Source organism: Amblyomma maculatum, chromosome 4 (assembly GCF_055883805.1).
Source record: "Amblyomma maculatum isolate TAMU_Amacu chromosome 4, ASM5588380v1, whole genome shotgun sequence".
Taxonomy (NCBI): domain Eukaryota; kingdom Metazoa; phylum Arthropoda; class Arachnida; order Ixodida; family Ixodidae; genus Amblyomma; species Amblyomma maculatum.
This window is the reverse complement of record NC_139347.1, coordinates 201116797-201144083: the sequence shown is the minus strand read 5'-3', so window position 1 is coordinate 201144083 and position 27287 is coordinate 201116797. Positions and strand designations below refer to the sequence as shown.

The 27287-nt window shown below is 45.7% G+C and overlaps 1 protein-coding gene and 1 non-coding gene across 3 annotated transcripts; one reads left to right on the top strand and one right to left on the bottom strand.

Annotated features, from left to right (window-relative positions):
* Positions 1–27287, bottom strand: LOC146193987 (phosphatidylinositol 4-phosphate 3-kinase C2 domain-containing subunit alpha-like). 2 transcript variants are annotated; one of them, XM_084602914.1, is made up of 3 exons: positions 27039–27286; positions 26404–26549; positions 1–6385 (listed from the first exon to the last, which is right to left on the bottom strand). In XM_084602914.1, exons 2-3 carry the CDS (start codon positions 26504–26506, stop codon positions 1593–1595), a joined length of 4896 nt encoding a protein of 1631 aa, XP_084459040.1. In that variant the 5' UTR covers positions 26507–26549; positions 27039–27286; the 3' UTR covers positions 1–1592. The 2 variants fall into 2 exon arrangements, with proteins under 2 accessions (XP_084459040.1, XP_084459042.1); XM_084602916.1 differs by lacking the exon at positions 26404–26549 and having other exon boundaries at positions 27039–27287.
* On the top strand, positions 18128–18200 carry TRNAS-UGA (transfer RNA serine (anticodon UGA)). The gene has a single exon. It is a non-coding gene; the product is annotated as a tRNA-Ser (tRNA).

The window sequence follows — 27287 nt, the reverse complement described above, 5'->3', positions numbered from 1 at the left end:
TGCTTGTACCAGAAAAAAATTTATTGACACAGTTTACTATAAGAAGTATAGGAACACAGATTCGAGTGCAGAAACAATGCTGAGTAACATGAGTTCCCGACTTTTAATGGCTCTGCAGGGCAGATGAAGGCACTTATACTTAGTACATGATTACAGCTAAAATGTTTCATATTAGAGCACAGTAAATTTTTAGTACAACAGGAAGTGATAATTCAACACAGGAAGTTTGGTGAACACCATAATGCAGCGAAGAAACTATAATAGAAAAAGAAATGAAGTTCCATGGAAACTTGGTAAACTCGGTGAAATTGGTGACCTTGCATGCAATATAATCTGACGGTGGAAGCAAAGTTTCCGATGCAGACTCCCAGTTAATCTAAGGAATTCACACACTGCATAGTGCTAATGCTACTTATCACTTAACTGCGTTGGGACAAGACCAAATTTTCTTACATGTGCACAGAACAGTCGAGCACAGCAGACTCACTGAGAGAGCAGTGGTTAAACATATCCATTTTTAAGAAGTCGCTCCACCATACACAGAGATAAAAGATGCACTGCCACTGATACCAGAAAGGCTCTATTCATAGCAGTCTCAGCAAAATGCAGAGCAGAGTACTAAGCTTAGTGTGCAAGAGTAAAGCACTTGACTTAAAAGCACAGCTTTGGTGAGAACTTCTCGGCATGCTAGTGCAACCAACCGTGAATATGCCATCAGTGCGGAACACAAAGAAACGTGCCACACAACATACATGGATGACTACATACCGAACAGTAATGTCGGCACAATTTTTTATACACAGTTGCAATAAAACGAAAATAAGCAGCATTAAACTGCAATAGTATATAGCTTATTTGGGATTCAGCTTTAATACTACAAGGGAAGGAGGAATGAAACATTAGTTGTACAAGAAAGTTGCCTCAGTTGCCAAAGCACAAGTAAACATTTATGAACTATAATGCGAGTGAGTCAATGTTAAAAAAAGGGGGGGGGGGGGGGGGAGGCAGAAGAAGTGAGTAGCAAAGATTAAAAAAGGCAGAAGATCATTTTCATTATCAGAAGAGCGTTGTATTGACAGGAGGTGTAGAGACGACTCAATGAGCAAAGTCGGAAGTCACCTGATGGCTTTTGTAGAAAAATAGACTTTTGTACAATATCATACTCCTTGAAGCCAGCCACAGTATATCTCGTGAAACCCACAAGACACAAGAACAAACAAGTGAAAGAAAATCAGCAAGTAATCCTATGCGATGTTGTATCAGCAATGATTTGTAAAGTGTAAAAAGGGAACCTCAGTGGCATCTGTCTAGGAAAGACACATTGCAGACAATAGTGAGACAGAAAATGACTGCGAATGAATAAAAAATGTCGCTGCATATTAACAATTATATTAAGTTTTGCTACCTGTACTGTACACAGCTCTCTCCACATTTCTGGTTGTCTTCAAGCTGAACATGACTCAATGAAGCAATACATAATTCTCTAGGCCTCAATATTTTGTAAACGGCACGTCAACACTTATCTAAATACAAAGCTCTTCTCAGTCCTGTGATCCCACATTTGCACAGAAGGAAGACACCAGGCACAATGATCAATGCCACTTGTACCTGACAGCATTCAAGTGGTACCAGTGCGTGCTCTCCCTTGTAAGGTCCATGCGTGACAGGTCTATGATGGCAGCTCCCAGGAACTCATTCTCCTGGACTCTGTCATGGTCCCAAGCTGACACCTCCAGGACCCGTTGTGCCACCAATGCAATTGGGTAGTTGTACCCAAGCAACTCCATAAATGTGGGGTGACTATTTTTGAACACCACCTTGGTCTTCCTTTTGGTCACCTTGTCAGGGTCCGGGTGAAGGTAGGTCTTGATATAGCAGTCTGGCAGCGACTTGCGTTCACAGGCCAGGTTCTCCGCATGCATCACCATGATGGAGAGGCTTCCAGCCTTGTACACAATGGAAAGCTTTATTCGGCCGACAATGCCTCGTGACAGGTTAACCCGCTGACTGATCTGGCGCATGTGGTCCATCTCGTTTTCGTCTTCGGCCATGCCCTCTTGGTCTCGAAGTAGCGGGTGGAAAAAGGTATATATCAAGCTGCAGTGGGACACCTCTTCGGCCATCTTGGTTAGGGATGAAAGGAACACATCCAGCTCCTGCATTCTTCGCTGCGCCACCTCTCGTGTGTTGCTGCGACCCACGAGTGAGCCCTTTGGCAGGGGATAAAACTTGGCCAAAGGAAACACACGGACCAGCTTTTGGTACAACTCCAGGAATTCAGGGTAAGTTCGAACAACGTGCATGGGCTCTGCTTGACATTCCCGGCCAACTCGAACAACGTATGTGTAGTGCTTCTCAGGCTCGTAGCACTTTCGGCAGCAGACCACTTTGAGGGAGACAATTTTCCCGTCTGTGTCCTTGGTGAAGGTTCGGGGGACAAAAGAAAGCAGCAGCCCGTCGTTGTGGTCCCCAGTGAACCGAAGTTGGGCTATGTTGTGGATAAAAAAGTTGAGCTGAGTGAACCGAGAGCGCAGGCTTTCCTCGATGAGCCTGGTGAAGTGTGCGGTTGCTTCGCCCTCCGAGCTTCCCAACAACAAGGACTTCTGAACAAAGTTGACAGCGTCCGCTGTCACTCCTGGCACCCCGGAATTAACCATCAACTCAAACAGAGTGATGAAAATGTTGCTGTTGCGGCGAACAATATTGAAGGCTTCACAGCACAAGTCGATGAAGTGCTGGAATTTCTTAGTGGGCTTTTCACCACCGTTGATGACGTATACCATGTCAGAGGTGAGCACGAATGGTGCCCTGTCTCGCCTGAAGTTGCCAAACATTTGAGAGTCGCCCAGGAACTTCCCAAAATCAATGTGAAACATGTGGCCGGATGCCTTCAGCATGATGTTGTCATTGTGCCGGTCACAAATGCCAAGGATGTAGGTGGCAACGCAGTAGCCAGCACAAGAGAAGGTGAAGTTTTCCACCGCTTGCTGGTACTCCAGTTCGGAAGTGTTATGTCTCTGCAGCCACTCGGCAATAGGCCTGTCCTTGAATGAACCCGTCAATCCATGCTCGGTTTGGATCCTTCGAAGGGTCTCGGCGTCAGTCACCATTTCAACCATGCCTTTTCTGTTGCCAGTGGCAACACAGTTAAAGGTTATGATCTTCAGGTCCAAGCCCTCTTTCAGCCAGAACTTGTCCATGATCCGTATCATCTGGAGCGTTAACATGTCCTGCCGCAGGTCATCCCCTACCTTGTAGATTACATCAATGGGCTTCGCTCCTTGCTCTGCGCTCTTGTAGACAATTTTGAGTGGCAATGTATTTGAAGTAAAGTAGGAGCAAGACTTGACATCCACACCACATACTTCCATTGCAGGGTTCAATGGAAGACAAGATGGGTTATCTTCTATCATGCTGTGTATTTGAGCCAGCTCTTGCAACAGCTTGTCTAAGCGCAGAGATTCGCGGGTATCTTTTATGCCTTCTGCAATGATACATAGCTCATTCAGGTGCTCTTCTTGCTTCCCTATTATTTCTTTGAAAGACCTGCCAACAATGACTAGCAATGTGTTAATCACAAGCTTCACCCGCTTCAGCGTGAGTGGATTGTCCATGTTTTGTCGGAGCAACCAAAACATCTGGTGCGCCACACGGACGCTGGTCAAAGAACGCTCCAAGAGGAACCACGTGATGGGTGCATCTTCCCATGTCTCAGAACGAAGCGCCTGGATCAGCTGCGGCAAGTGATCGCAGAGCTCGTCACTGCCAATGTTCTTGATCCACTTGACGGCTGTCTTGCGCACTTCATAGTCAGGAAACAGTGGCAGCAACAGTGTCAGTGCATTGATGGGAGAAGCAGGACGCCACTCAGTCAGAAGGAAGTAAAGGTCCGGTAGGAATGGCCAACTCCAGCTATGGGCAGACAGCAGCACTTTTGGTAGGAGGTGTGGGACTTCGAGGATGTAGTGACGGTGGTCCCAGAAAAACTTCTTTTCTTCGAGGCTTGGTACAGTGAGCGGGTCTTTCTCGAGCACGTCGGTGAGTTCCTGGATCACCACACTGTCCAGAGGGTAAGTGGTCGCCTTGCAAGTAGTGATGCTGTCCCTCGGTACCTCAGGAAACACTACGCAGCAGTCAAACTCTGGAAACTGTAGACGGAGGACTGGACACGAAAACGCATCATTGCTCTGCGGCGGACCACTGTTCTCATCCACTTCTGGCGACCAGAACCCAAGAAAAATACTTCCCTGAAGTAGCTCACGCTGGCTATTAAACAGTGCCTGTCCAGTCCATGCTAAGAGTACACGCTCGGATGCTGGCGTCTCTGGTGGCCTGTTCTCGGCAGACGGCTTGACACCGAAAAGGGCAAAGTATATAGCAGCCTCACGTGGAAGGTTTCTCATAAATATACTCAGCTCAATCCATTCATCGAAAACGATGAGTTCAAAGAAGTTACGACTTGCTTTCACACTGCGCGTTTCTCCTTGGCACAAAATATGCGATCCGTAGCGGAGCTCACAAGATATGATGAACTGTTCATAGTCGGAAACCCAATGTGGCTTCAGCTGATGAACGCTGCCTACATTCACAAGAAAAGTGTCATGGAAAGTTGTTACAGGCCGCACTTCATTTCGTGGTTGAGGTTCGTTCACAGGCGCCAAAGTGAAGTCCACACGAAAGCTGCGACAATAGATTTTGACAAGGGTGCGCAGGGCAGACTGCAGCTGCAAAAGAGAGTAAAAGACAACTTCTGCCACACGATCACAATTTCTAGGTGTGGAGCAAGTAGTTTCATCTGCCTCCACGTAGCTGTCGTGAAACCCGTTCATTTCTGGCATCTGACTACATATGTGCTTCAAGCCTTCCACAGCATGCACAACTTCCACGACCTCAATCCTTGACAGTGTAGAGCAGATGGCCTTCACTGCCTGTATGGCTCCATTCGGCTGCAGGCAACCAGCTGATGCAGACAGCTGAACTTTCTTAGCTTCTTTGAGGAATGTTTCTAGCACGATAGAGACTGAATCGTACGAGACTTGGCCAGAAGGGTGGGGGAGGAGGCTGGAAACCTTAACTTCAAAGAACTCACTGTCGTCCTTTAAGGTTCGGGCCCACGGTTTTTTGAGGTCTCGAACGTCCATCAGAGTAAGACAAACCGGTTTCGTGAACTTGCAACACTGGTGAACATACTCATACTCTTTGAGTGTGGAGTCAGGGGTAAGGTATTCTGCGAGCCCCTTAACTTTGAGCACAAAACTTTCCAGCACTATATCAGCTAAGTCATCTTTCAAAGAGCATATCGTATTGCTGATAACATGCTCTACGCTGGTGCCCACATCACACGTGAAGCAGAATGGCCTCTCTGAAAAACTTGTTGTAACCTCTAGTTTTATGCTAAGGTTCTTGCCCCATTTGTTTTCCAAAGTGGGACTGACCACAAGGCCGGCATTGGTGTGGTGGTCATCAAATGTGAATTCTGACCTCAGCTGTTTGGCCTTAGCCCAAAATGTCTCGATCTCCTCTCCTTGTGAAATGTCGAGACGGACCACCTTCAATGTGCCCAGGCTCATACTTGGCCCATCACCCTGAGGCTGGGAAACCTGTGCCGAGGCATGCTTTTCAGCGACCGTGGGTTTTCTGCTATCTGGCATAGTTGGTGGTGGTGGCTTTGGCATCTGCCCTCCTTGCTTGGGCGGTATCTGGGGTGGTGATTCCACCATGTCTGCCTTCTCCTCCACAGGTTTTTTGGTCCCAGGATCCTCAGGACGTAGAAAGTCTTCCAACTCATTTTCTCGCAGGGGATCAAACAGGTCGAGCAAGTCGTCCAACGAATTGCCAGATTTCCTGAGGCTTTCGCGCTTTCTTGCCAGTTCAGCATCCCCACTCAAGTCGATGAGGTTGTTGTCTTGTTTCTTTCGAAGCATGCTGAACATGCTTCTTTCAATCTCTGTCCGAGAGAACGTAGCTGAGGCGTGGCTCGCTGCGTGGATGGGTGAAGGATTGCAGCTGGAAGACAGGTTGTTAAAGTTGGGGGCCGAGTTGCTGTGGCTCATCTCAGTGGCAAGGCCAAGGTGACTTGTACGCTGACCAGCAGCTCCGAACAAAAATGGCTGACAGGCAAACTGAGTGGATGCAAGTGCTGTTGTGAGTGAATGGTGCCTCAGTGTGGTACTTCTAGACGTGGCACCTTCGAGGAAGAGGGCTTCTATCGACTTTATGCTCGTTTTGGCATCTCCCCCGCCGTCCTGGTGGTGCATGAGCTTGAGGTAATCTGAGCTGGTCCAAGTGGATGTGGATGATGGTGCCGGAGGTACACTCGACAGGTCAGCAGCACCATTGCATTTCCCCAAAAAGACGCTCCTACGTGGCGGCAAAGGAGGTGCCCCTGAAATAAGAACATAAAAAGGGGGTTGAAATAACAAAAATTACACTGCACCATGATCAAACTGCTACTGCCGTAATGTACAAATGAGATACAAATACTATTGACTTGTACTTAGCCCTCTATACAAATGGTAAATCCAGGTGAATAATAGTAATAATAGTACTGTATACTGCAAACAAAGTGGGAATCAATGCAAAACAGAGCTGCCAGGTTTATCTTCAACAATCACAGTTGCCAATCCACCTTTTTCAGAAAATGGGGTGCCCCCTGGGAGTGGTTGAAAATGTCCCTGGGAAATGCAGCAGCCAGCGAAATGACGGTGTGTGTTCTTGACAGCTACTGCCATCTATCGCATACGCCTGTCACGAATATTAACTACACATGGCCTCCAAGATCGGTTACGGCAGCTCCGATCGCAGAGGCCAGGAACTGCGCATGTGCAGCTCGGGTTGGCGGTTCGTTTTCAACCAGGGGAGAGGCGCGCATGAGCAGAGTGGCCTTGTGAAAAAGGCGGATTAAGCGTATCTGAAATAGAAAAAAAACATCTCCCATGTTGCACAGGTATGTATACCTTCACTGCGCATATCTAGGCACTTATACAATCATGTCAATTTCTCGTAAATCTTTGGACGCACAAATGCCTTCAATTCATCTGCACTCCCTCATGCTATATCACTCTGGAATCAGCTCCCCGAATCAATTGTTTTATTAATTAATCATGTAGCATTCTGTAAGCACGTGCTCGGCTTGTACCGTTAGGTAACCCATCCACATTATTGCACAATCCTGGCCTTTTGTAATTTTTTTACATTCTGTATGCATTTCATGCATTTTGCTTCATATACCCATGCATATATTCTGCAATTTGTTAAATTTGTGTTACAATAACATTATGCATTGCTTGTTGTTTCACCAGTTATTGAGTTTTTTTTTTTATTGTAACCCCCTTACACAATGCCCATTGGGGCCTGTAAGATACAATAAGTAAATAAATAGTAATAAATGATTCACATGGACACCTGACCATGCCATAAGGGAAGGGAGGAAGGTGGGAGAGAATGTAGAAAGAAAGAAGTGCCGTAGTGGAGGGCTACGGAGTAATTTCGACCACCTGGTGATATTTAACATGCACTGACCATCTCACAGTACACGGACACCTCTCTGTTTCACCTCCACTGAAAGGTAGCCGCCGCCGGTGGTTGGGTTCTAACCTGAGTGCCCCAGTAGCCGGTCATCTTAGCCACTGTGTATCGCGGCAGTGAAATCCAGGTGGGTAGGTCTAAAATTTCATGAAAGGTTTCATGAGTAGAAAACTGCATTGTTCTATTGTAATGTTTTAGTTCCAGCAAATATCAGGTAGGGTGAGTGCCCGGAAGCCCTTATAATGAAGTACACGACTGCTACACAATAAAATATTGAATATCGAACAATCACAAAGTTTGCTAATGAAACTTGGCTCCAATATTGCAGAGAAATTGTACTTACAATTTTCCTGGAAAGTTTAACATTTTATTTAGGTTTTCATTTTACTTTTTTTTTTCAGGAATGCTTAAAACAGCCCTGAAATTAGCAGTGCAGGAAGTCAAATTTATGTTACAGGAGGCAGTGGAGGAACTGGCAACTGGCTTCTTGTAGCAGCTTTTCTAGCAGAAGAAATTGCAGTTTGAAGCAGAAATTTCAAGTTTTGTAGCAGGAAAAATAGCATTTTGTAGCAAGTATTTGAGCTTTTGTAGCAGATAAAAAAAATGCTTAGCGGCGAAATTTAAAATCTTGAGGTGTTTAAATAAAGAAGGCTTGTTTTATTTCTGGAACTTGCTCAGGTGTTTATAATGACAATAGCCATGCAAAAACAAGCTTCAAGCTCAAATGCAGTCTAAATTTCTTTAAAAAGCTCCAAATTAAGCAAACAGTGGGCTTTGCTAAAAACAAAGCAGTTTTTTCCCCCGCTAAAGGCGCACTGCTGGCACTGCTCAGTCAAACGGCGCAATGCTGCGGGGAGCGCCGATTTCATGCGTTCACAATCTTTGCTTTCATTCTTTTTCTTCTGGTGGTTTGGCAGGTTGGCTGGTTAATCAAAGCGACGCAGGGACTCGGAGTCGTGAGTCTGCTTCTTCGCAGCGCACCGCAGGGATTGTGCGTATGCTTTCCTCATTGTAATGAAGACGTCCAAGGGTACTTACTGACCGTTTGCGGGGCGGCAAATATATTGAGTACCTGCGCAGTTGAGGACAACAGCCAATTAAGGAACACTGGAGCTCTGTATAAGACAATCAAAGATATCAAAGGAAGCTTCTGTGCGAAGCTGGGCGTGATAAAGGACAAACAAGGCAAGGACCTCACTGAAGCCTCAGAGATAAAGAAGAGGTGGCAGGAATACACAGAAGAACTGTACAAGAAGGACCCGAATGTGCAAACCCAACATAAGACGGTTGTGATTACTGATCTCGAGCCGGGCATCCTGAAGAGTGAAGTTGAATGGGCCTTAGCCAGCCTTGCTAAGAACAAAGCTAGCGGAATTGATGGCATTCCAGCTGAGTTGCTTCAAAAACTCAACCATGACGCTGTTAACATTCTGCATACATTATGTCAGAAGATTTGGACAACCCTGCAGTGGCCACAGGATTGGAGGAGGTCAGTTTATATCCCCATTCCAAAGAAAGGCAGTGCCAAAGATTGTTCCAACTACCGCACGATCGCGCTTATTTCGCATGCTAGCAAGGTGATGTTGAAAATCCTCCAAGGTAGGCTGCAGCAGTATGTGGATCGGGAGCTTCCGGACGTGCAAGCTGGGTTTCGCAAGGGCAGAGGAACTAGAGACCAAATTGCCAACCTTCGCTGGATCATGGAAAAAGCAAGAGAGTTCCAGAAACCCAGCTACTTCTGCTTTATTGATTACGCGAAAGCGTTTGACTGCGTAGATCACAGCAGATTGTGGCAAGCTCTCCAAGAGATTGGAGTTCCAATTCACCTCATCTGTCTCCTCAGGAACCTTTATGAAGGGCAAGAGGCCACAGTCAGTACTGGGCATGGTCTTACTGATTGGTTTCCGATCGAGAAAGGAGTGAGGCAAGGCTGCATACTGTCGCCCTGCCTATTCAACCTATATGCAGAGTGCATCATGAGGAAGGCCGGTCTGGACGAGTCTTCAGCTGGAGTGAAGATTGCTGGAAAACGTATCAACAACCTTAGATATGCGGATGATACCACTTTAATGGCAGAAAGTGAAGTGGAACTCAAGAGACTTCTGATCCGCGTACGAGAAGAGAGTGAGAAGTTTGGGCTTAAACTGAACATTAAAAAGACAAAGATCATGGCGTCTTGCCCTATCAAGTCCTGGAGCATCAATGGACAAGAAGTGGAAGCTGTGACAGATTTTCTGTTCTTGGGCTCCAAGATTACCTCGGAAGGAGACTGCAGCCATGAAATTAGGAGACGCCTGCTTCTGGGAAAGAGAGCAATGGTTAGCCTTGACCGCCTAGTAAAGAGCAGAGACATTAGTCTGCCAACCAAGATCCGTATAACTCGTGCTATGGTCTTTCCAGTTGTGATGTATGGATGCGAGAGTTGGACTGTGAAAAAGGCTGACCGCCGAAGAATTGACGCGTTTGAATTGTGGTGCTGGCGAAGACTCTTGAGAGTTCCTTGGACTGCCAGAAGATCAAATCAGTCGATATTGTCGACCATAAACCCTGACTGCTCATTGGAGGGTCAAATTTTAAAGTTAAAGCTCAGCTACTTTGGTCATCTGATGAGAAGAGAGGAGTTGCTGGAGAAAGATTTGATGTTGGGAAAGGTTGAGGGTCGCCGGAGAAGAGGTAGGCAGCGAACGCGTTGGTTAGATGGCATCCTCGAGGCACTGCAGATGAAGTCATGTGATGTTAGGAATATAGTGAGAGACCGGAAAGCGTGGCGTGACATGGTCCATAGGGTCACGAAGAGTCGGACACGACTGAACGACTAAACTGAACTGAACTGAACTGACCTGCGCATGAGTTATTTTCACACGGGCGCCCACACACATGCAGTCTAGTGGAGGAAAAAAAACTGTCAAGACTGAGATAATCTTCCAAATGGCGCGTAAACGCTGACGTTTGGAATTAAGCTGTGAAATTGTACAAAATGTCCCACATAAGGTGTTGAACATACAAAAGTGGCTAACAGATTGCAGTGCGCACACACAGAAACAGACAAATCCTTAGCACTCCCGCCGCTGCTACTCAGGTCATTGCAGCCCATACCTCACTTGTACGAAGAAGGAAGCAAGCGTGCATACTGCCCCAGCTGTGCTTTGCCGATGGCAGTTCCATACCGTCACTCGTTTGAAACTGCGCCGTCACCATTGGCCAGCCTGCTCGCACATTCTTTGCACACACACACACACACACACAAATTAAGCAAGCACCCAGGGCAGCTCGAAGCCCTTACGCATTTTAACGTGCTTCGACCCTTCAATGGCCAGCCTGCCAGCTGCCCCCTTCACCCTTCCCGCGCATTGGACTTGACATCTTGCAGCCTCCTCTCCCTTCCTCCAAGAAGATGATAAAAAAAAAAAAGAAAAACCCGACAGGAGATGCAGAAGTGACGTAGAAAAACGTCAATTTTGTGTCACGTGACTGTCCAACCAGGACCTGAAAAAATATGGCGAGCACGTGTTGCCAGCAGATGTCAGTTTTGGTTTTGCGACAGTTCGGTTTTGCTGTCGACAGAGTTATTCGCGTCTTTTCGCACAGGCGTTTTGGTGCAATTGGCACAGCAGTTCCACCACTGTAAGGGAGGAGAATTAAAATTACAAGCCGAAAAAAAGAAAGAAAACAACTTAATTTTATAGAGTTTACTCTGTAGCCCGTTATATTTAGTGGTACGGGCAGAGGCATTTTATTTCCCTTTACTTTTGGGCTGCCTCACCATAATATATGTATCTCAGCTGAGCGATTTTGCTCAACGAAAAATAGAAAAATGGCATGAAATGCCTTCTTTCTAGGCTTATAATTCTAGTTCCCTTTCTAAAAGATGCTATTGGCAAAATGCGATTCGGTGTAATTTTTAGAGTTAAAATTTACAACCTGCATCATTAAAACATTGACTTAGAAACATTCTGGTGCTTTGGAGCCTGACACTTTGAGCTTCCAAACTCTCTTAGGTTGGCAAACGATGCTGCAAAAGTTAGTGTACAATCCACACAGTTTTGCATAATTAAATATGTCATTACTGATACAGACACATTGTGCAAATATGGCACATAATGTGCACTTGAGTAGCACATAGTTTGCAGATACCCGCGAGCACATTAGCTCAAATGTGTGGTTCTCCACTTTCCTTCACAAAGCTTAGCCTTTATTACATTTTTGCCAAGTTAAAACCCCTCTGATATTTCCCTTATGCATTTTATGCATACTTATTCTTCCCTCACACAGGTGAAATTAATCCTACTCAGTCACCTTCTAAGCTATGGCAGCCTTGATCAGACCTTTGCGTTAGCTGTGGCCTGGACTGTGCACACGATGGCACTAACCCATGGTTCTCCTCCCGGCTGGTTTTGTCACCCACCAGAGGCTCTCGTTCAAGCTATACCCGGGAATCTTTTTTAGCTTTGGTGGCCAGTTCCGCTGTTTCAGACATTGCAGTGTGCGTTACTGGCCTTTTAGTTTTATTTCAGGATGGAGTCATCCCCTTCTAATGCCAACTCACAATTTTGTTTCTTGCATCCACATGCTGCTTCTGCTCTTCGAGCACACTGAACCACTTCAGTTTGAGGATGCTTTACTGCACGGGTCATGTTCTGGGCAGTGAGGCATCCTCAAAATGCAATGGGGCCGTTTGTAACAATATACTGCTGCTACTGCATCGAGCTGCAAAAAAGGTCGTGGTGGCACTACTTGCGATTTTGGAGCCATTCTTCAACACTTCCGACAATGTGTGCACTTGGCAAACCCATTAGGCTAAGGTTTCATCTTAAATGCATAGACAACCATATTCCAGATGTACATTAAATAAAATTGCTGCCATGCAAAAAAATTTCAGCAGAGTTTCAGGGCCATTTGATTCTTCAAATCTTCAGATACTTTTAACATTTTTCCTGAAGTCCAAATTACAGAGATTTTACTGTATTTAAAATCTGGCCACCACTTTCTTCTTTTACTTGATTTCAATATTGTTTGTTTCTGGAAAGTTACATGTTCCTTTTCGTAGAATGCTACCATTATTACAGCACATGCTTGTAGCGCCTGCGAGGCGTTGAGACGCAAACAAAGCCAGCAAAGAATTTGGAATCGTGTCATACACTGGAGATATGGCCAAAGAAAAACTGCCCAGCCATCAGTGCTGTGTTGTTTATTCTATATGCCTGCTGCTCAATATTTGGTTTATACTGCAGCCCCCCTTCCCCCCAAGTCAAAGAGGCGTGCTGAACCTGACTTAACCATACAAGTCCGTGTTGATGCAAGACTGTCATGTTCATTACAAAAAAGAAAGCTTTAATGGACGTCAGTATTTGAAAACAATGGCGACAACCAAGGTGCGTGTCCCTGAGCAGCTGATGCAAGAAACTAATTTAAAAGCGGGGAGTCGGAGCGCTTTGGCACAATTTTTATCACGATGGCATAACTTGTCAGGTTTGGCAGAATTTGGTGTAAGGATGGGGTCTCAGACTTATGTAAAATGGATGTGCCTTCTTGCACTGCTAATTTCAGCGCTGTGCTTCACCATTAAGAAAAAAGTATTTGTGAGTGTGACTTTTTTTTTGCATGCCACTCCTGCTTGGGCAACAAGGCCTGCAGCATCTTGAAATTAATAAAAAACATCTTGGGAAAATTCCAATGTTTTTGGTAATGAAAGTTACTCTGCAATATTTGTGGCAGTTTCATTACCTTGGTTCGATAACACTATAGTTATAGCATTGTGAATATTACTTGTAAAGCCTAAAGCCTAGCCTGATCTGGAAAGAGCAGGTAAAGAATAAGACAAAGGACTACGTTAAAATTACACTGGTTTCCTAAGTGTAGCTCTTGCATCCCTTAAGCAGCCACTGCAAGGGCACTGATTTTCTTGCCATTTACGAATAAAACTCTTTTCACTCTTCAGCTTCAGGTTAGTGAGATCTTCAAAGTGTGTCACCGTCCTTAGACCGGGGCCCCAACTTGCAGAACTGTGAGATTGAAGTGTAGAAAAAAAGAGATTCTTCAAAACATATTGGAACGACAAAGTATGAACAGAATTTAGTGTGCCATGAGTTATTTTTTTTTTTAAGTCGATATTTATTGCCTCAGGGCATTAGTTGCACTGAAAGAGAAGCAACAAATACGACTTCAGTTTCATGTGCATTAAGACCAATGAGAGCACTTTCAATCTACACTGGAAATGAAATTGTCAGTGTCTTTCTAATCCTTCAGCTCTCAGGTCATCAGCTAGCAAATGAATGACAGCACTTCATTTATCGAGTACAGCTGACGACTAATTTTTCGGACATGCTTGATTATTCGACTTCTTTCTGGACCAGAACATACCTTATAAAGTCAATGTATTATGCGGCTCGAAATTTCGGACACTCTAGGGAGGGCTATTCGATTTTTTGGACATTCCAAGCGTCAGCCGGGCCAACTGCCACACATTTTGAGTGGTGTCGTGGCCATCTTGTTTGTTTACTTTTTCCTTTGATAGCGAAACCGGTGCCGGCCTTGCGTGCCACTCCTTAGGTGCTGCTAAACTGATGCTAGATCAAGGCTATATTATTTGCCTAGGATTTTCCGCTTTTGAAACAACGCTGCTGCTCGCTGCCGGAGTGCCTTTTCCTTCTTCTTTTAGCTTCATCACTTCGACTGCCTGTTCCTCTGTGTGTTTGCCGTGTGTTTCATGTGCGCTGCCGAGCATAGCGAGTAGGCCGTGGTCGTGCTGATGTGAGATACGTCGCTACTGTGGCTCGCATTTAATTGAATCGGCTTCAGTTCTTCAAGAAGCTGTTTCCGGATTTTATAAGGAGCTTTTCATTGTTTTTTGCATGCACTGCGGCAGCGAGAAGGCACTCAACGGAGTTGGTGTTGTAATCCAGTGGTTCATACTGGAGAAGTGTCACAGAATAGGCGGCATCCATTAATTTGGCCATGTTGCATTTATACACACGCGGAATTGTTGTTCTGTAAACCCCATATGTTCACTGGACCTGTATATGTGACCATCGGTCGGGCGCGCAAGAATGCGCACGTGCACGTTGCCTCGGAACGGTATAGCTTTCCCTGTGTTAGCTACAACTCTCTCCATGCTCGAGCAGAAGAGTATGTGCTGCTGTGTCGTATGATCCCCACTCAAAGTCACCCCCGTATATTCTTTTTCCCCTGGCAATGTGACCCCCAAAAGAACCGAAGTTAGGGGCGTACGTGACTGATGTTTTTGTTGTGCGTTATGTTTTTCAAACCTAAGATGGCGGCCACGCAGTGCTGACGTTGGGTGTGTCTACGTGCACCTTCCTCTGTGAGTGAACTACTTTGTGCGCTCTATGTGTCAGTTTTGTTTCGGACCCCGACCCTGCGCACAAGGCATCGTCGAAGAGGGTTTAAAAAGGAGCCGCCGAGACTGACCGCTCCCGAAGAATGAAACCCGAGCTGCCGCGTGCTCCCGGGGGGTACCGCCGCCGCCGGCACCGCATTCTCAGGCCGCAAGCTGCACCGGGAGGACCGTTGCCTTCGAGTGTTGTCCGTCTGCGTCGTCTCAGTAATGGACTGGACTGCCGCCGCACTCCCCGGTCAATTGTATGTTCGAAACTGCTATGAACTTTCTTTCCCTTATTGTTACTTGAATTGTTACTTCCATCCCGGAAAAGCATGGCTCTGTATATGTAATTGGAAGCATTTAATTAGGTTGTTTCTTCACTCGTGTAGTTGCCTTTTATAATGTTAATTGCTACCCTCTAAATGTTGTGTGTATTTCTCGTTCTGAGCCTATAAACCTCTTCTTATTGTTGTTTCAAGTCAACGCGTCGTCGTCACATTCTCCGCGTTTGCTTACCGGCTACACCGGGCATCGAACGACCACCCCCCCTTTTGTCATGTCTCGGTGATGACCTCCGGTGATTACCGAGCGCGTGACAAGAAGCAATCGATGTTGTCGTCTGCCTCGAAGGCATGGATGAAGCGAGGCAAGTACCTCACCATGACGATGATGAAGAAAGCGGCTATTGTGAAGCTCGAGGAAGGTGGCCGATCCCAGGCAGACATCGCAAAAGAGTTCCAGGTTTCGGGACAAACTATTTTGGACTACATAAAGAAAAAGCAGAAGATTTTGGAGACGGCGGAGAAGTCGACGGGGTGTCATCAGAAGAATGTAGGCAAAGGCACCTACCCAAAGCTCGAGGCGGCCCTCATTGTATGGCTCAAGTCCCCAGTGGCCAGCAAGGTTCCTGCCTCCGGTGGCCTCCTCAAACAAAACGCTGAGACGAAGGCGCTTCAAATGAGCACTGAAGATTTTAAGGTCAGCGACGGCTGGCTACGAAATTTCAAGAAGCGTTTTGACCTCAGTTTTAAAAAACTGTGCAGCGAAAGTGCAGCTGTTGATCTGAATGTTGTTGCGGACTACCACTCTGAGAAGCTGCAGTCACTCTTACACGAGTAATCGCCGAACGACACGTTCAACTGCAACGAGACCGGAATTTTTTTTAAGCTTATGCTGGAGAAGACTGTTGCCTTTGCTGGTGACCTCTGCCATGGTGAGAACATAGTAAGGAGCGGATTACAGCTTTGGTCGGCAGCAACATGTCGAGGACAGAAAAACTGCCGATGCTCGTCATTGGCAAGTCGAAAGCCACAAGGTGCTTCTTAAGGCGTAAAGACCCTGCCTGTCTTGTATGAGGCTAACAAAAAGGTGTGGATAACGAAGCAGCTTTTTGAAAGCTATGCGAGAAAACTGGATCGTACGTTTGACCAAAGGCCGCCGAGTTTTGTTGTTCGTTGACAACTGCGCTGCACACGGGCACATTCAAAACTTGAAGGCTGTGCGCGTCTGGTTTTTGCCACCGAACACGACAAATGTCCTGCAGCCGATGGACCAAGATGTGATCCGAAACCTCAAGGTCAACTATCGGTCACACTTGCTTTCACGTGTGGTGGTGTGCCTCTACTCTGTCGATTGCAAGGAGCAGTTAGTACGCTCGCCGATGCGTGGAAGTCGATGGCACCCACAACACTGCACAATTACTTCCGCCATGCGGGATTTGTGCTGAATGACGAGTTGGCTGCTTTGGACGAGGAGAGCGTCGTCGAGTTGCTGTCGGGCAGTGAGCAGCTCATTGACGACCTTCGCACCGCAGGTGTTGAAATACCATAGACCGTATCGTTTTCAGAGCTCACAGACGTGGACCACGAGTTGGAACTGCGTGCTGGGCTCACAGATGCAGAAATTATTCGCCAAGTGCTTGCGGAGTCTGAGAGCGACGACTACAATGACTCATCTGCAGCAGCGCAGCCACACAAGCAAGCGGTCGCAACCCTTTCGCCAGATTACGGTGACACTACGACTCTTGCCGAAATTCAGGCGGACCTGTTAGCACGAAAGCGGAGCGTGATGCAGAAAAGCATTCATGACTTTTTCAGGCCTCAGAGTCAATAATAGGCAATAAATTAGGTTTTGTGCACATTTGTTTTTTTCGGATATTTTCACGGTCCCCTGAGAGCCCAAAAAATATACAAAACTTTTGATGTGCACCACAGCACCCTCATCACCAAACTTTGTCTTGAATTGATCTTATTTATTAAGTGGCACCCATGTACCCCGACAACCGTGTATTCACATGGACCCCTTCCCAAGAATTTCCCACAAATGGAATTACAGTAAAACCTTGTTACAAGAGACACTCAAGGGACCCGAAAAAGATGTCTCTTGTAACCAAGGTCTCTTATAACAAAAAATTCTAAAAGCACTGTGTTAATCAGTTGCTGTGTTGCACATCAGCATATGAATGCATTCACACACATTAACAAAAAATTGTTCAGGAAAGCTTAATGAAGTCCTTCATACTAGTATGTCTTTTTGTGAGTGCAGAGTGTATTCCTTCCCAAATTCTGGATGTAAAGCATTTTGCTTTGCAAGCCTTCCCGTTGCTTACAATACCTTTGAAGCACTCTTGCATGCTCGTTACACTCGGATGCTGGCACTTTTTTCTTTGAAATGTCCTCGTAGTCATCCTCTGAATTGCAGTCTGTAAGCTTTTCAGGAGTACACAAGATCCACATCTGCAGATATGAATTCCTCATAAGATTCTGGTACCTCAGCAGTCTCTTGCATGCTCGCCTAAGCTTCATCATCAAGCAACCTTTCTACAGTATCCATATATGGGCCCTCTTACATCATGTCACCATATTTAAAGCCTGCTTGTCTGAAGCAGTTTTTCACAGTTTCGCTTCTCAGGCCATTGCAGACACCGGATATCACCTGAACAGCAAACTTCGCATCAGTTACTATTGTACCGCCTTGCTGCCTGTCGCACCTTCATGTATTATAATGAGCACCCTCATTTCCCCCTTCATAACCTGCTTGTAGCTTACGGGGTCTCAGCTCTAGCAGTCTTGAAGCCATAGGTAGCATAAGAGGGTTCTAGCACAGCTTTCGCCCTCCCTCTTGATCACGTTCTATGTGACGCTGGCGGTAACACAGGACGTTCCATGTCCGCCATTACGGTTGAGGGTGGCGCTGGTGAAGACTCTCAAGGTTTGTATACAGGGAACATTAATACCCAAGAAAGTAGCAGGTGGGACAGCGGCCGATGTAGCTCAGTTGGAAGAGCATCGGACGTGATATTCGGAGGTCGTGGGTTCGGTTCCCACCATCGGCACGTTGTTTTTTCTTCTACTTTGTGTTTAATTATCTTTCCGCTAATCAGATTACATTAATCATTTTTTGTGATTATCCAAGTAAACATTAAAAAAAAGACATAAATGTACCATCCCCAACGCTTTCCTTCCTCGGCCAACACACACACACACACACACACACACACACACACACACACACACACACACACACACACACACACACACACACACGCATGCACACGCACACACACACACACAGATATATATATATACCGGGTGTCCCAGCTAACTTGAACCAAGGGTTAGAAAATAAAATATGTGGGGTAGGTCAGTGAAGCCAATGGCATACAACTGTCAGCTGCCTTGCGCACTACAGACAATTTTTTGTTTTGCAATTGCTTAATTAACTAATTATGTTAATTTTTCTATCTTACTAAATATTCACCTTAGACCAAAAATGTGAATTGGGAAGTTGTAGAGCACCTTCAGAAACCCATATTCCATTATATGCGATAAAGAGTCTCACGTATATCTTTTTTTCCAGGCACAAAAGAAAGCCCGTGAAATACAAATAATACCACGTGACTAGCGCATTTGAGCGCCACGATTGTGGTGCTCTCAGTCATGGTTTGAGCGAACGAAATCAGCTGCGGCCATGAGCCGATGGTCCCGTTGCAGCGGCAGGCCGAAATGTTAGCGATGGTTGGAGCGAGCTCGAGCTCGCCCGTCGCCACCGAGATCTTGGCAAGGCCTGCGCATCCCAGCGGCCTACATCACGACAGGCGGATGGCGACAAAGTACCAGCAAAGGAAGGTGCGAGCGCGAATCTAAGTCAAGTCACATACATGATGTCACCTTGCGCCTTTACCCAAGTCTGTACGTGCAGATTCAGTGGCTGATACCTTATCGCTCATTCGCTTGCCGTGACGTTCGCTGCTGGGAGAGAAATTGATATAAGCTCGCCGTGCTCGCTGCTACTTGCACCGTCACATGGGCTGGCTGTCTGACGCGGGCGAAGAAGCCATCGCAGGCATATCGGCCTGCTGCTTTTACGGGGCCGAGAAGACACGGCCGCAGCTGATTTTGTTCACTCAAACCACGACTGAGAGCACCACAATCATGTCGTGCAAATGAGCTAGTAACGTGGTTTTATATGTATTTCGCGGGCTTTCTTCTGAGCCCAGAAAAAAAGATATGCGTGATGCTTTCGTTATCGCAATGACTGGAATGGGGGTTTCTGAAGGCACTCTCCAAATTTCATTTTCCCATTTTTGGTCTAAAGTCAATATTTAATAAATTAGAAAAATTAACTTAATTAGCCAATTAGGTAATTGTGAAACAAAAAATTGCCTGTAGTGCGCAAAGAGGCTGGCAGTTGTATGCAACTGGTTTCACTGGCCTACCTTAAATATATTATTTTCTAACCCTTGGTTAAAGTTAGCTGGGACAACCGGTGTGTGTGTATATATATATATATATATGCACATGCTTTGTTAATACAGCCCTCATTATTATGGGTGACCGAAATTGAGTATTAAACTTTTCAATGTGTTTCAATATCATTCAAAATGGAAACTTGCTGCTCATACAGTGGATGAGGTGAAAATGCAGAGAGCCCACTGAAGCCCATGGATGATTTTTGCTTTGGTTTGGTTTATGGGTTTAACGTCCCAAAGCGACACAGGCGACACAGGCTATGAGAAACACTGCCGTGGAGGTCTCCAGAATTTCGACCACCTGGGGTTTTTTAATGCGCACTGATATCGCACAGCACATGGGCACCTTGCGTTTCGCCTCCATCAAAAAGTGGCCACCTCGGCTGGGCTTCGATTCCGCGTCCTTGGGCACAGAAGTCGAGCGCTGTAACCATTGTGCAACAGCAGCGGGTTCCATGGGCAATTTTTGTTCAGTTAATAGAGATAGCAATCGGATCAGAGCTAGCCTACCCCAACCAGATGTTCCCTTTCTTGCATTTTGAGTGCAGGACAAAAGTTAAGTGACGGGTAGTAAGACGAGGGCAAAAGAAAATGCCTCTGAATGCCGATGCGCCTTTCAATTCCTGGCACTGCATGAATGGCTCCGAATGAAGCTCTCTTATGCTAAGCTAAATGCCACAATCAGCAGCTGTCAAATGAGCGGCTGGTGGTTCTTGGGATGTGCAGACTCGTAACAGGAGAGAAGATGTCACACCATTCCTCCCGCACTGCCATGTGCTTCAAACTGCCCTACATGCTTTAAGATCATGGAAGTAGAGCTAATGCACTTGGAACTCCCTAAATATTGCCAAACTTTTTATTTATAATATATGGCTAAGCACATAAGCAAACCTTATTCACCATGCTGTTATTTCTGAATTTTCCTTTGATACAGTTCGTTACTGCGGGTGACTCACTTTATGGACAGTTGTGTGCGGAAACTTAAGGGCCCGCATTAATGAGGCATGACTGTACTTTGGAAGATGTACTAGGCCTCTTGCTAACAAATGTGCCTAACCTTGTTTCAAACACCAATTTCTTGCCAGGGATAAGTGATCATTCTCTAGTTGCGATAATATTGAATTTACAAGTTTCCAAATCCCTAAATGAGCAGAAAATTGTCTACAATTATGAAAAGCTGAGGGGATTTGCGTTCTGCTCCGCTCAAAGTTCCAAGCGGAACCCCAGTGGAGCATAGCGCATAAACAGTTTTAGCCCAGCATTTGCTCGCCTACTTGAGCATAAGGTATCAGTCAAGCCACTTATCGATCAGATGTGGAGTTATAGTAAAAAGGTTAAGAATCAAAACCGCATTTTTTTTTTTTTGTAGTAGAGCTGCTAAATAAAGTCATATTTTGTGGTTTCACTACATTATTCGATAGCAATGGGGCTGTAACCTTAGAGTGAGGTTGACAAGAGACCAGAATGCTTTGCGAGGCCCGCTCGCCGCGCTGCTCCGGGCTCCGCTTGGCTCGCTAGCGGGAGCAGGAACGAGGAGATGTTCCGCTAGCGCACTCCCATCTGAGCATTCCGCGCATGCGCAGTAGCGCTCCCGGTAGCTCGCCGAGCGAAGCGGACGCGAAATCCCGCTCAGCTACAACTCTCTAATGACACGCTTGAGCATCTCCACGACACAAATTGGCGTTTATTTAGGGAACAGCATGGACTTATAGAACTGTACATCCCCCCCAGACCGATCAGCTAGCCGTGCTCCTATTAATCAATTCTGACTGGCAGACCTGTCGACCAATAGGAGTAGAATAGAGGCAGAGTGTCAGGTTTGTGAAAGTTTTTGTGATGTGATTGGAGTGTAATTCGGCCCTTGCCAGGTGTACACAAACGTTCCGTCAGCAGACCCAACACATTCCGGAGGGCTTTTGCTTGGTAGGAACTCTAGTGCCACAATCTCATTACTCAAACAATTGATGATCAGTTCAGAGACAGGGTATAGGCGACGTGAAAATGACAGCCACTCAGGGGCACAAAATAGGCTTCCAAGCAGTCTACAATTCACCTCTTAAAGGTCAATGAGCACTGATGAATGGCACTCGCATAAAATGCTCTTCGTTGCTCAATGTTACTGCAGATGCACCTAAATATCACTCTTCCCATTCCGTAAAGTGTTCTGCAATTCAGAACAACCAAACTCATGTCTGTGAAAAAGTCCCTCACACTCATAAGCATTGACTCTAGGCAACAACTCAAACAAGGGTAAATCAAATGTCGTTTTTCCCCCTATAATAAGCATCTAGTGAAGTTAGGAACTATAATAGAATCAGTGGCACAGAGAAAGCATAAGTCAGCGTTCCCAGCAGACTAGTGCAAAGTTACATAAAAAATGGCTCTTCTGTGAAAACAATAAACATGTTGGAATCAAAAAGCAACAGCAAAAACAAAAGCCAGTGTAGCACGACCTTTGCAATGACACACATGAAAAAATGCCAACGCCCTCATATGACCTCTACACACTCTTACGTTCACATACAACCACCACACTATTAGCAGCTGCAGTCTGGAGCAATATTGTCAGGGCTTCATGTACTTGATGCAATGAGACGAACACAAACGTTGTCATGCTAGTGAAGGCCTGCTGTTTACTTTCCTCAACATTCCAGACTATTTACAGTTTTGGGTCCTGTGAAAGCGCCGTGCGTGGCACTCCGTTCCCTAAAAAAATAAATTGAAATATGTTCTCTTACCTCATTTGCTCACCTATTTTATCTGGCATCAATGTGATTTTCTGTGCAGCAAACTCATGACAATTTGTGCAAACAACAGTGTTGGTATACAATGTCAGCGTTGATCTTTGGAGGTTATTTGTCTAATGTGGCCACAAACAAGTGCTGGTTATCAATGCGGCATTCTTTACCTGTGCATATTAACTATGACATTGTTATGCCATCAAACCTGGGCACAAGTAATCTGGCGAACAGCATGAACCTGATTACTGAGCTCAGCCTATTTTGGCTGCAAATTTTGAAGACATGCAACAAATATCTATGCAACATTTGCAGAAGAATCAAGAGGCCAAAATACAAATGTCCAGCTTACGTTAGGAAAGTATGAAGACTGAGCAAAAACTTTCCCAGGTCCAGTTTGTCTGTTTGTTTATTTTCCACCTCGCCGCGGTGGTGCAGTGATTAGGGCGCTCAACTGCTGTGCCCAAGGATGCGGGATCGAATCCCGGCCACCGCGGCTGCGTTCCGATGGAGGCGAAACGGAGTGGTGTTCGTGTGCTGTACGATGTCAGAGCCCGTTAAAGAACCCCAGGTTGTGGAAATTTCCGACCTCCACTACGCCGTCTCTCACAGCCTGAGTCGCTTTGGGTCGTTATACCCCATAAACCAAACCAAACCCATTTTTTCAACCATGGTTTACAGAATTTAGTACAACTCTGTTTATCACCTGCAGTTTCAGTTCCTACAGGCTCAAGCAAAGGTTGCACATTTGCCCCGCTTCATCGTCAATTACACCTGGCACATGCTTTATCCCAAAAGCTTGTTTCCATCATCTACTGAAGGCGGTTGTTGACCCTCGAGCGATTGGCCCTTCTGGTGAAAGTTCTGTAAGGCACAGGTATGCCGTGTCCTCAGCAAAGTCCTGTCAGTTAAATCCTTGCTTACTTCAACCTATAATTCACAGGCCCAATGCTAGCAGAAGGCATTTATTTTTTTCTTTTGCATGTTCAATTCGTTGTTCTCTTGCTGGCATACCTTCTAAAGCAACATCAGTTTTGCTATTCTCTCATACTGCTCTTATGGCTGTTAAACAGGGCTCAGTCTCTGAAGCAGGGTCCGCAATATCTTTCAGATAATGAAACAAACAATGCAATGCCCTTTCTAACAGCAATTTAGAAACAGAGTGAGTGAATAGTAGAAGCGAGTCTATATCTTCATCAGTCTCACCTTTACTAAATGTGTCACTAATTTTTGTCCGGTTTTTTAAGAGTTAGTGAAAGGCAGAAAGAGGTCACCGTCGGTGCCACCTTAAAGTGTCCTTTACAGGTTTGAAGCTCATTTTGTTGCTACTATCACAGCAAGTAAGGAGGTGAATTTTAAATTTCATTCTTGGAAATTTAAAATTTAGGCATATATGTGCATGCATCCAGACATACTGGAACAAATTAATACCTTTTTGAAGAACAAACTATACAAGGAATTGTACTCAATTACCTATTCCGGTCATGACAATTTGTTTCAGACAATGTGAACAGTTAACGTTGTGAACTCAAAATAACAATGGCTGCTATGACCAGGATAATTTGCAGTCATTAAATAGGTTTAGTTTGCTTAGTAAAGTTTTAACATCCCAAAGTGACTCAGGCTTTGAGGGACATTGTACTGGGAGGCTCCGGAAATTTCGATCCCCTGGTGTTCTTTAACGTGCACTGATACCACACAGTACAACAGTACACGAGTGCCTTGGTTTTTGTCACCATCAAAAAGTGAGCACTGTGGCCGAGATCTGATGCCGCATCCTCGGATTAGGTAGTTAAGCACCATAACCACTAAGCCACCACTGAGGGGAAATCGTGAAATGAAATAGCTGAATGCAGTCACAGTAATCCAACTTGTAAACCAAAGTCTGCAATATCTGAACTTGAACCTCTTATTATGATTGTTTGCATATGTCACTCATGCCAGTTATTTTCTTTAACCCTTTGACTGTCAAATATTCCGAAAAAGATTAACCACCAGTGACAAATTTTTTTTAAACGCTATGGGTTTCTCGCAGTACCCGTACGGCAAAAACAGTCAAAGGGCTACTATCTTTTTTTTTCCCACTCTGAGCCCACATGGCTACTCACTGTGGGGGCCAATTGATAAATCAGGAGTGTCTGTACCCACAGAATACGAAGCAAAGGTAAGCCTTAGCAGCTTAATTGCTCCTACTGCCACTAATACCAGCCATCCAGACAAGACCAATACCACAGGAAATAGTGATGAAATTTCAGTACAAGTAGAAGAAATACCAAAGGGAGCATGGGCAAAGCAGGCCCATTTGGTACTTGCGGCTCTCATAAATATTGGAGGTATGCCTCATCAGGCTTACAAGTGCTGTGTGGCAGCTATGCATATATGTTTTGTATACGTACCAGTTTTAAAGGAACTTGGAGTACATGTAAGCTCTGCCTTGAAGGGTATGACGTGAAAGCGTTAATGGCTTCCATCTGTGGCTCCCTTTAGATCCTCGTTTGTGCACATGCATTTAGCTACTTGCTTAATCAGCAATCCCTCAATCTGTGCCTCTACTATCTAATACACAATCATCAGCATACAGTCCTAAGCTATCACATTACGTGAAGGCCACCGAACTGATACAAAGCTCCGCTTTAACTAAGCCACACAAACGTGCCAGCATGGCCTAGAACAGTATGACTAACCAGAGATCCAAAAGTCTCAGGTTTGACTTCTGCCCCAAGGAGCTATCTGAGTCAGCAGCTCCTGGCAGCTCGACTGTGTCATGTGGTTTCATGACACCACACGTCTTGCTAACTACTCAGTGCCCTTTCTTACAACATGCAAATTACAATCTGCCAGAAGAATGCTCACGATTCTTCGCTCAAAACGCTGATAATGCAGACACAGGATTTTCTAGAGACCGGGGCCTTTAACTAACAGACTTGCTACTATTCTTGAAGTTTTTGTCGTGTTGCATTGCACTTGCAAGATGGCATGCCTCAAATGTCCAAACCAGCCAAAGGCATGTGACTGGCCCACATCACCAGGGGTCCAGGTGTTCCCTATTCATATTCCCTGTAGCCGAAGGAAATGGGCTCACAAAACATTGCCATGGAAACTTTAAGCTATGAAGCACATATAACCGTCCCAATAGAGCAAATATAAAGTAAAATGTGCTGACAGCACTATTGCACACGGCAATAGCCATGTATTTGTGATGGAAGCCCACCTTCATTAAATATCCCAAGAAATAAACCACATATGCATACTTGTACATGCACACTTGTTCACATTCACTGCACACTAAAAGCATTTGCAAAGATAGCACTCACTATAAAACAAGCCAGCATAATATGCAGCACACATATGAAGCTTTTGACATTGCATGCACACTGTCACACCACCTGCAACATAAATAATAAGTAATGTATGCACTCAACCAATGGCTTCCAGCATCAGCCAGAGATAGTCACAAAAGGAGTCAGCAGCCAAACCAGGAAAAAGGATGCAAAGCTACCAAACGCTCACCATCAAACAGCAGGAAAGTTAACATCTCTCAGGACACCAGCCAGCAAGCACACAAATACAGGTTTGTGCATTTTCAAAGCAGGAAGTTCATGCTCTACCTCTGTTCATGGTTGGTTATCCCAATCCCCTTTGGTTCAAAAGGCAATAAACTCTCCTCGCTGCTTGTTTATTTCTACGTACTGAGGTATTGAGCTGGCCTATTTTACCAGCACTTCAGAGTGCAGATATACGGACAATCAATGCCTACTTCCAACTGTGTTTTCCTGCTTGTATTTTACTTTCGTTTACACTTTTTAGAAGTCGAAATTACAAGTGCAATGTACACGTTTATTTCGTAACTGTTTACAAAATGCGATTAAGGTTTAAGGCACGCAAATATGTTTGTGTGCGAGCCGAGATACGGGAACATAGGTAAGAGTACCTGATGGGTACAATGCGGCACCGACAATGCCAGCGGTCGTACCCAAGTGGTTGTTGACATGTGAGCACACATGTTGCCACAGCTGCCACATTACTTGCACAGTGAACAGCGGACTCACCCGCTAGCGAAAACATCGCCGACGTCCCCGGCCCTCCGACATTCGCGGAGAACGCCTTCGGTGGGAGGTTCGGCGGAGGAAAGTCTCGGCCCCCGTCAGCCATAGCATCGGCCACTCACATAGCGAACGCCATGGCTCACCTCTGCCTACAAAGCAAAGCACAGCGAAATCAGCGAAAGCTTTCATGAAACCTGCTCCCCACAAACTTAAGCCAGGCTTGACTACTACCAGATTTTAATTCATCTCCCTTTTCGCGCGCACTAAGTGTAAAGACGAAAAGGACGAACGACATCAGTGAACAAAGAGCCGCAAGTGACCGGGGTGCTAAGGTGCAGATAAGCTCAAATTCCTGGATAATGTTTCGCAGTTCCCGGCGAGTTGACCGTGAGGGCAGAGTTTCATGCGATACGAACAGCTGAATGAATTATGCATACGCAATGGACCGCGGCAGCACCAAGCGGCATCTCACATGACGCACAACAGGCTACGCAAGCGCACATGGGCAGCGAATTCACTGTGACGATATAAGCAGTGGTCACGCAGTGGCCAGGCGATGCGGCGGCAGTAATCAAATGAAAAGTATCGCTGCAGCTTAATGCGCAAGTGCATTTTGAACTTTGAAAAGCTAGGCTTACATCTTGCCAGACACGGTCCTCCGCTGAGCGAAGATCCTAGTTCGCAGCGTAAGTGCGAAGGAGTGTCAGCCAAACTCCGTCTTCATCACGGCCGCATCACACGTATGTTAAACTTCCAACCACGCTTCAATCAGATGGTGCTCAAAAGCGTTTAAACACATCAATGAGCCGAGTGCGACCACAACACTCCCCACAATAGCAAATGTAGCTGGCGGAAAACTTGCAAAAACAACAAAAGAAACGTGGTGC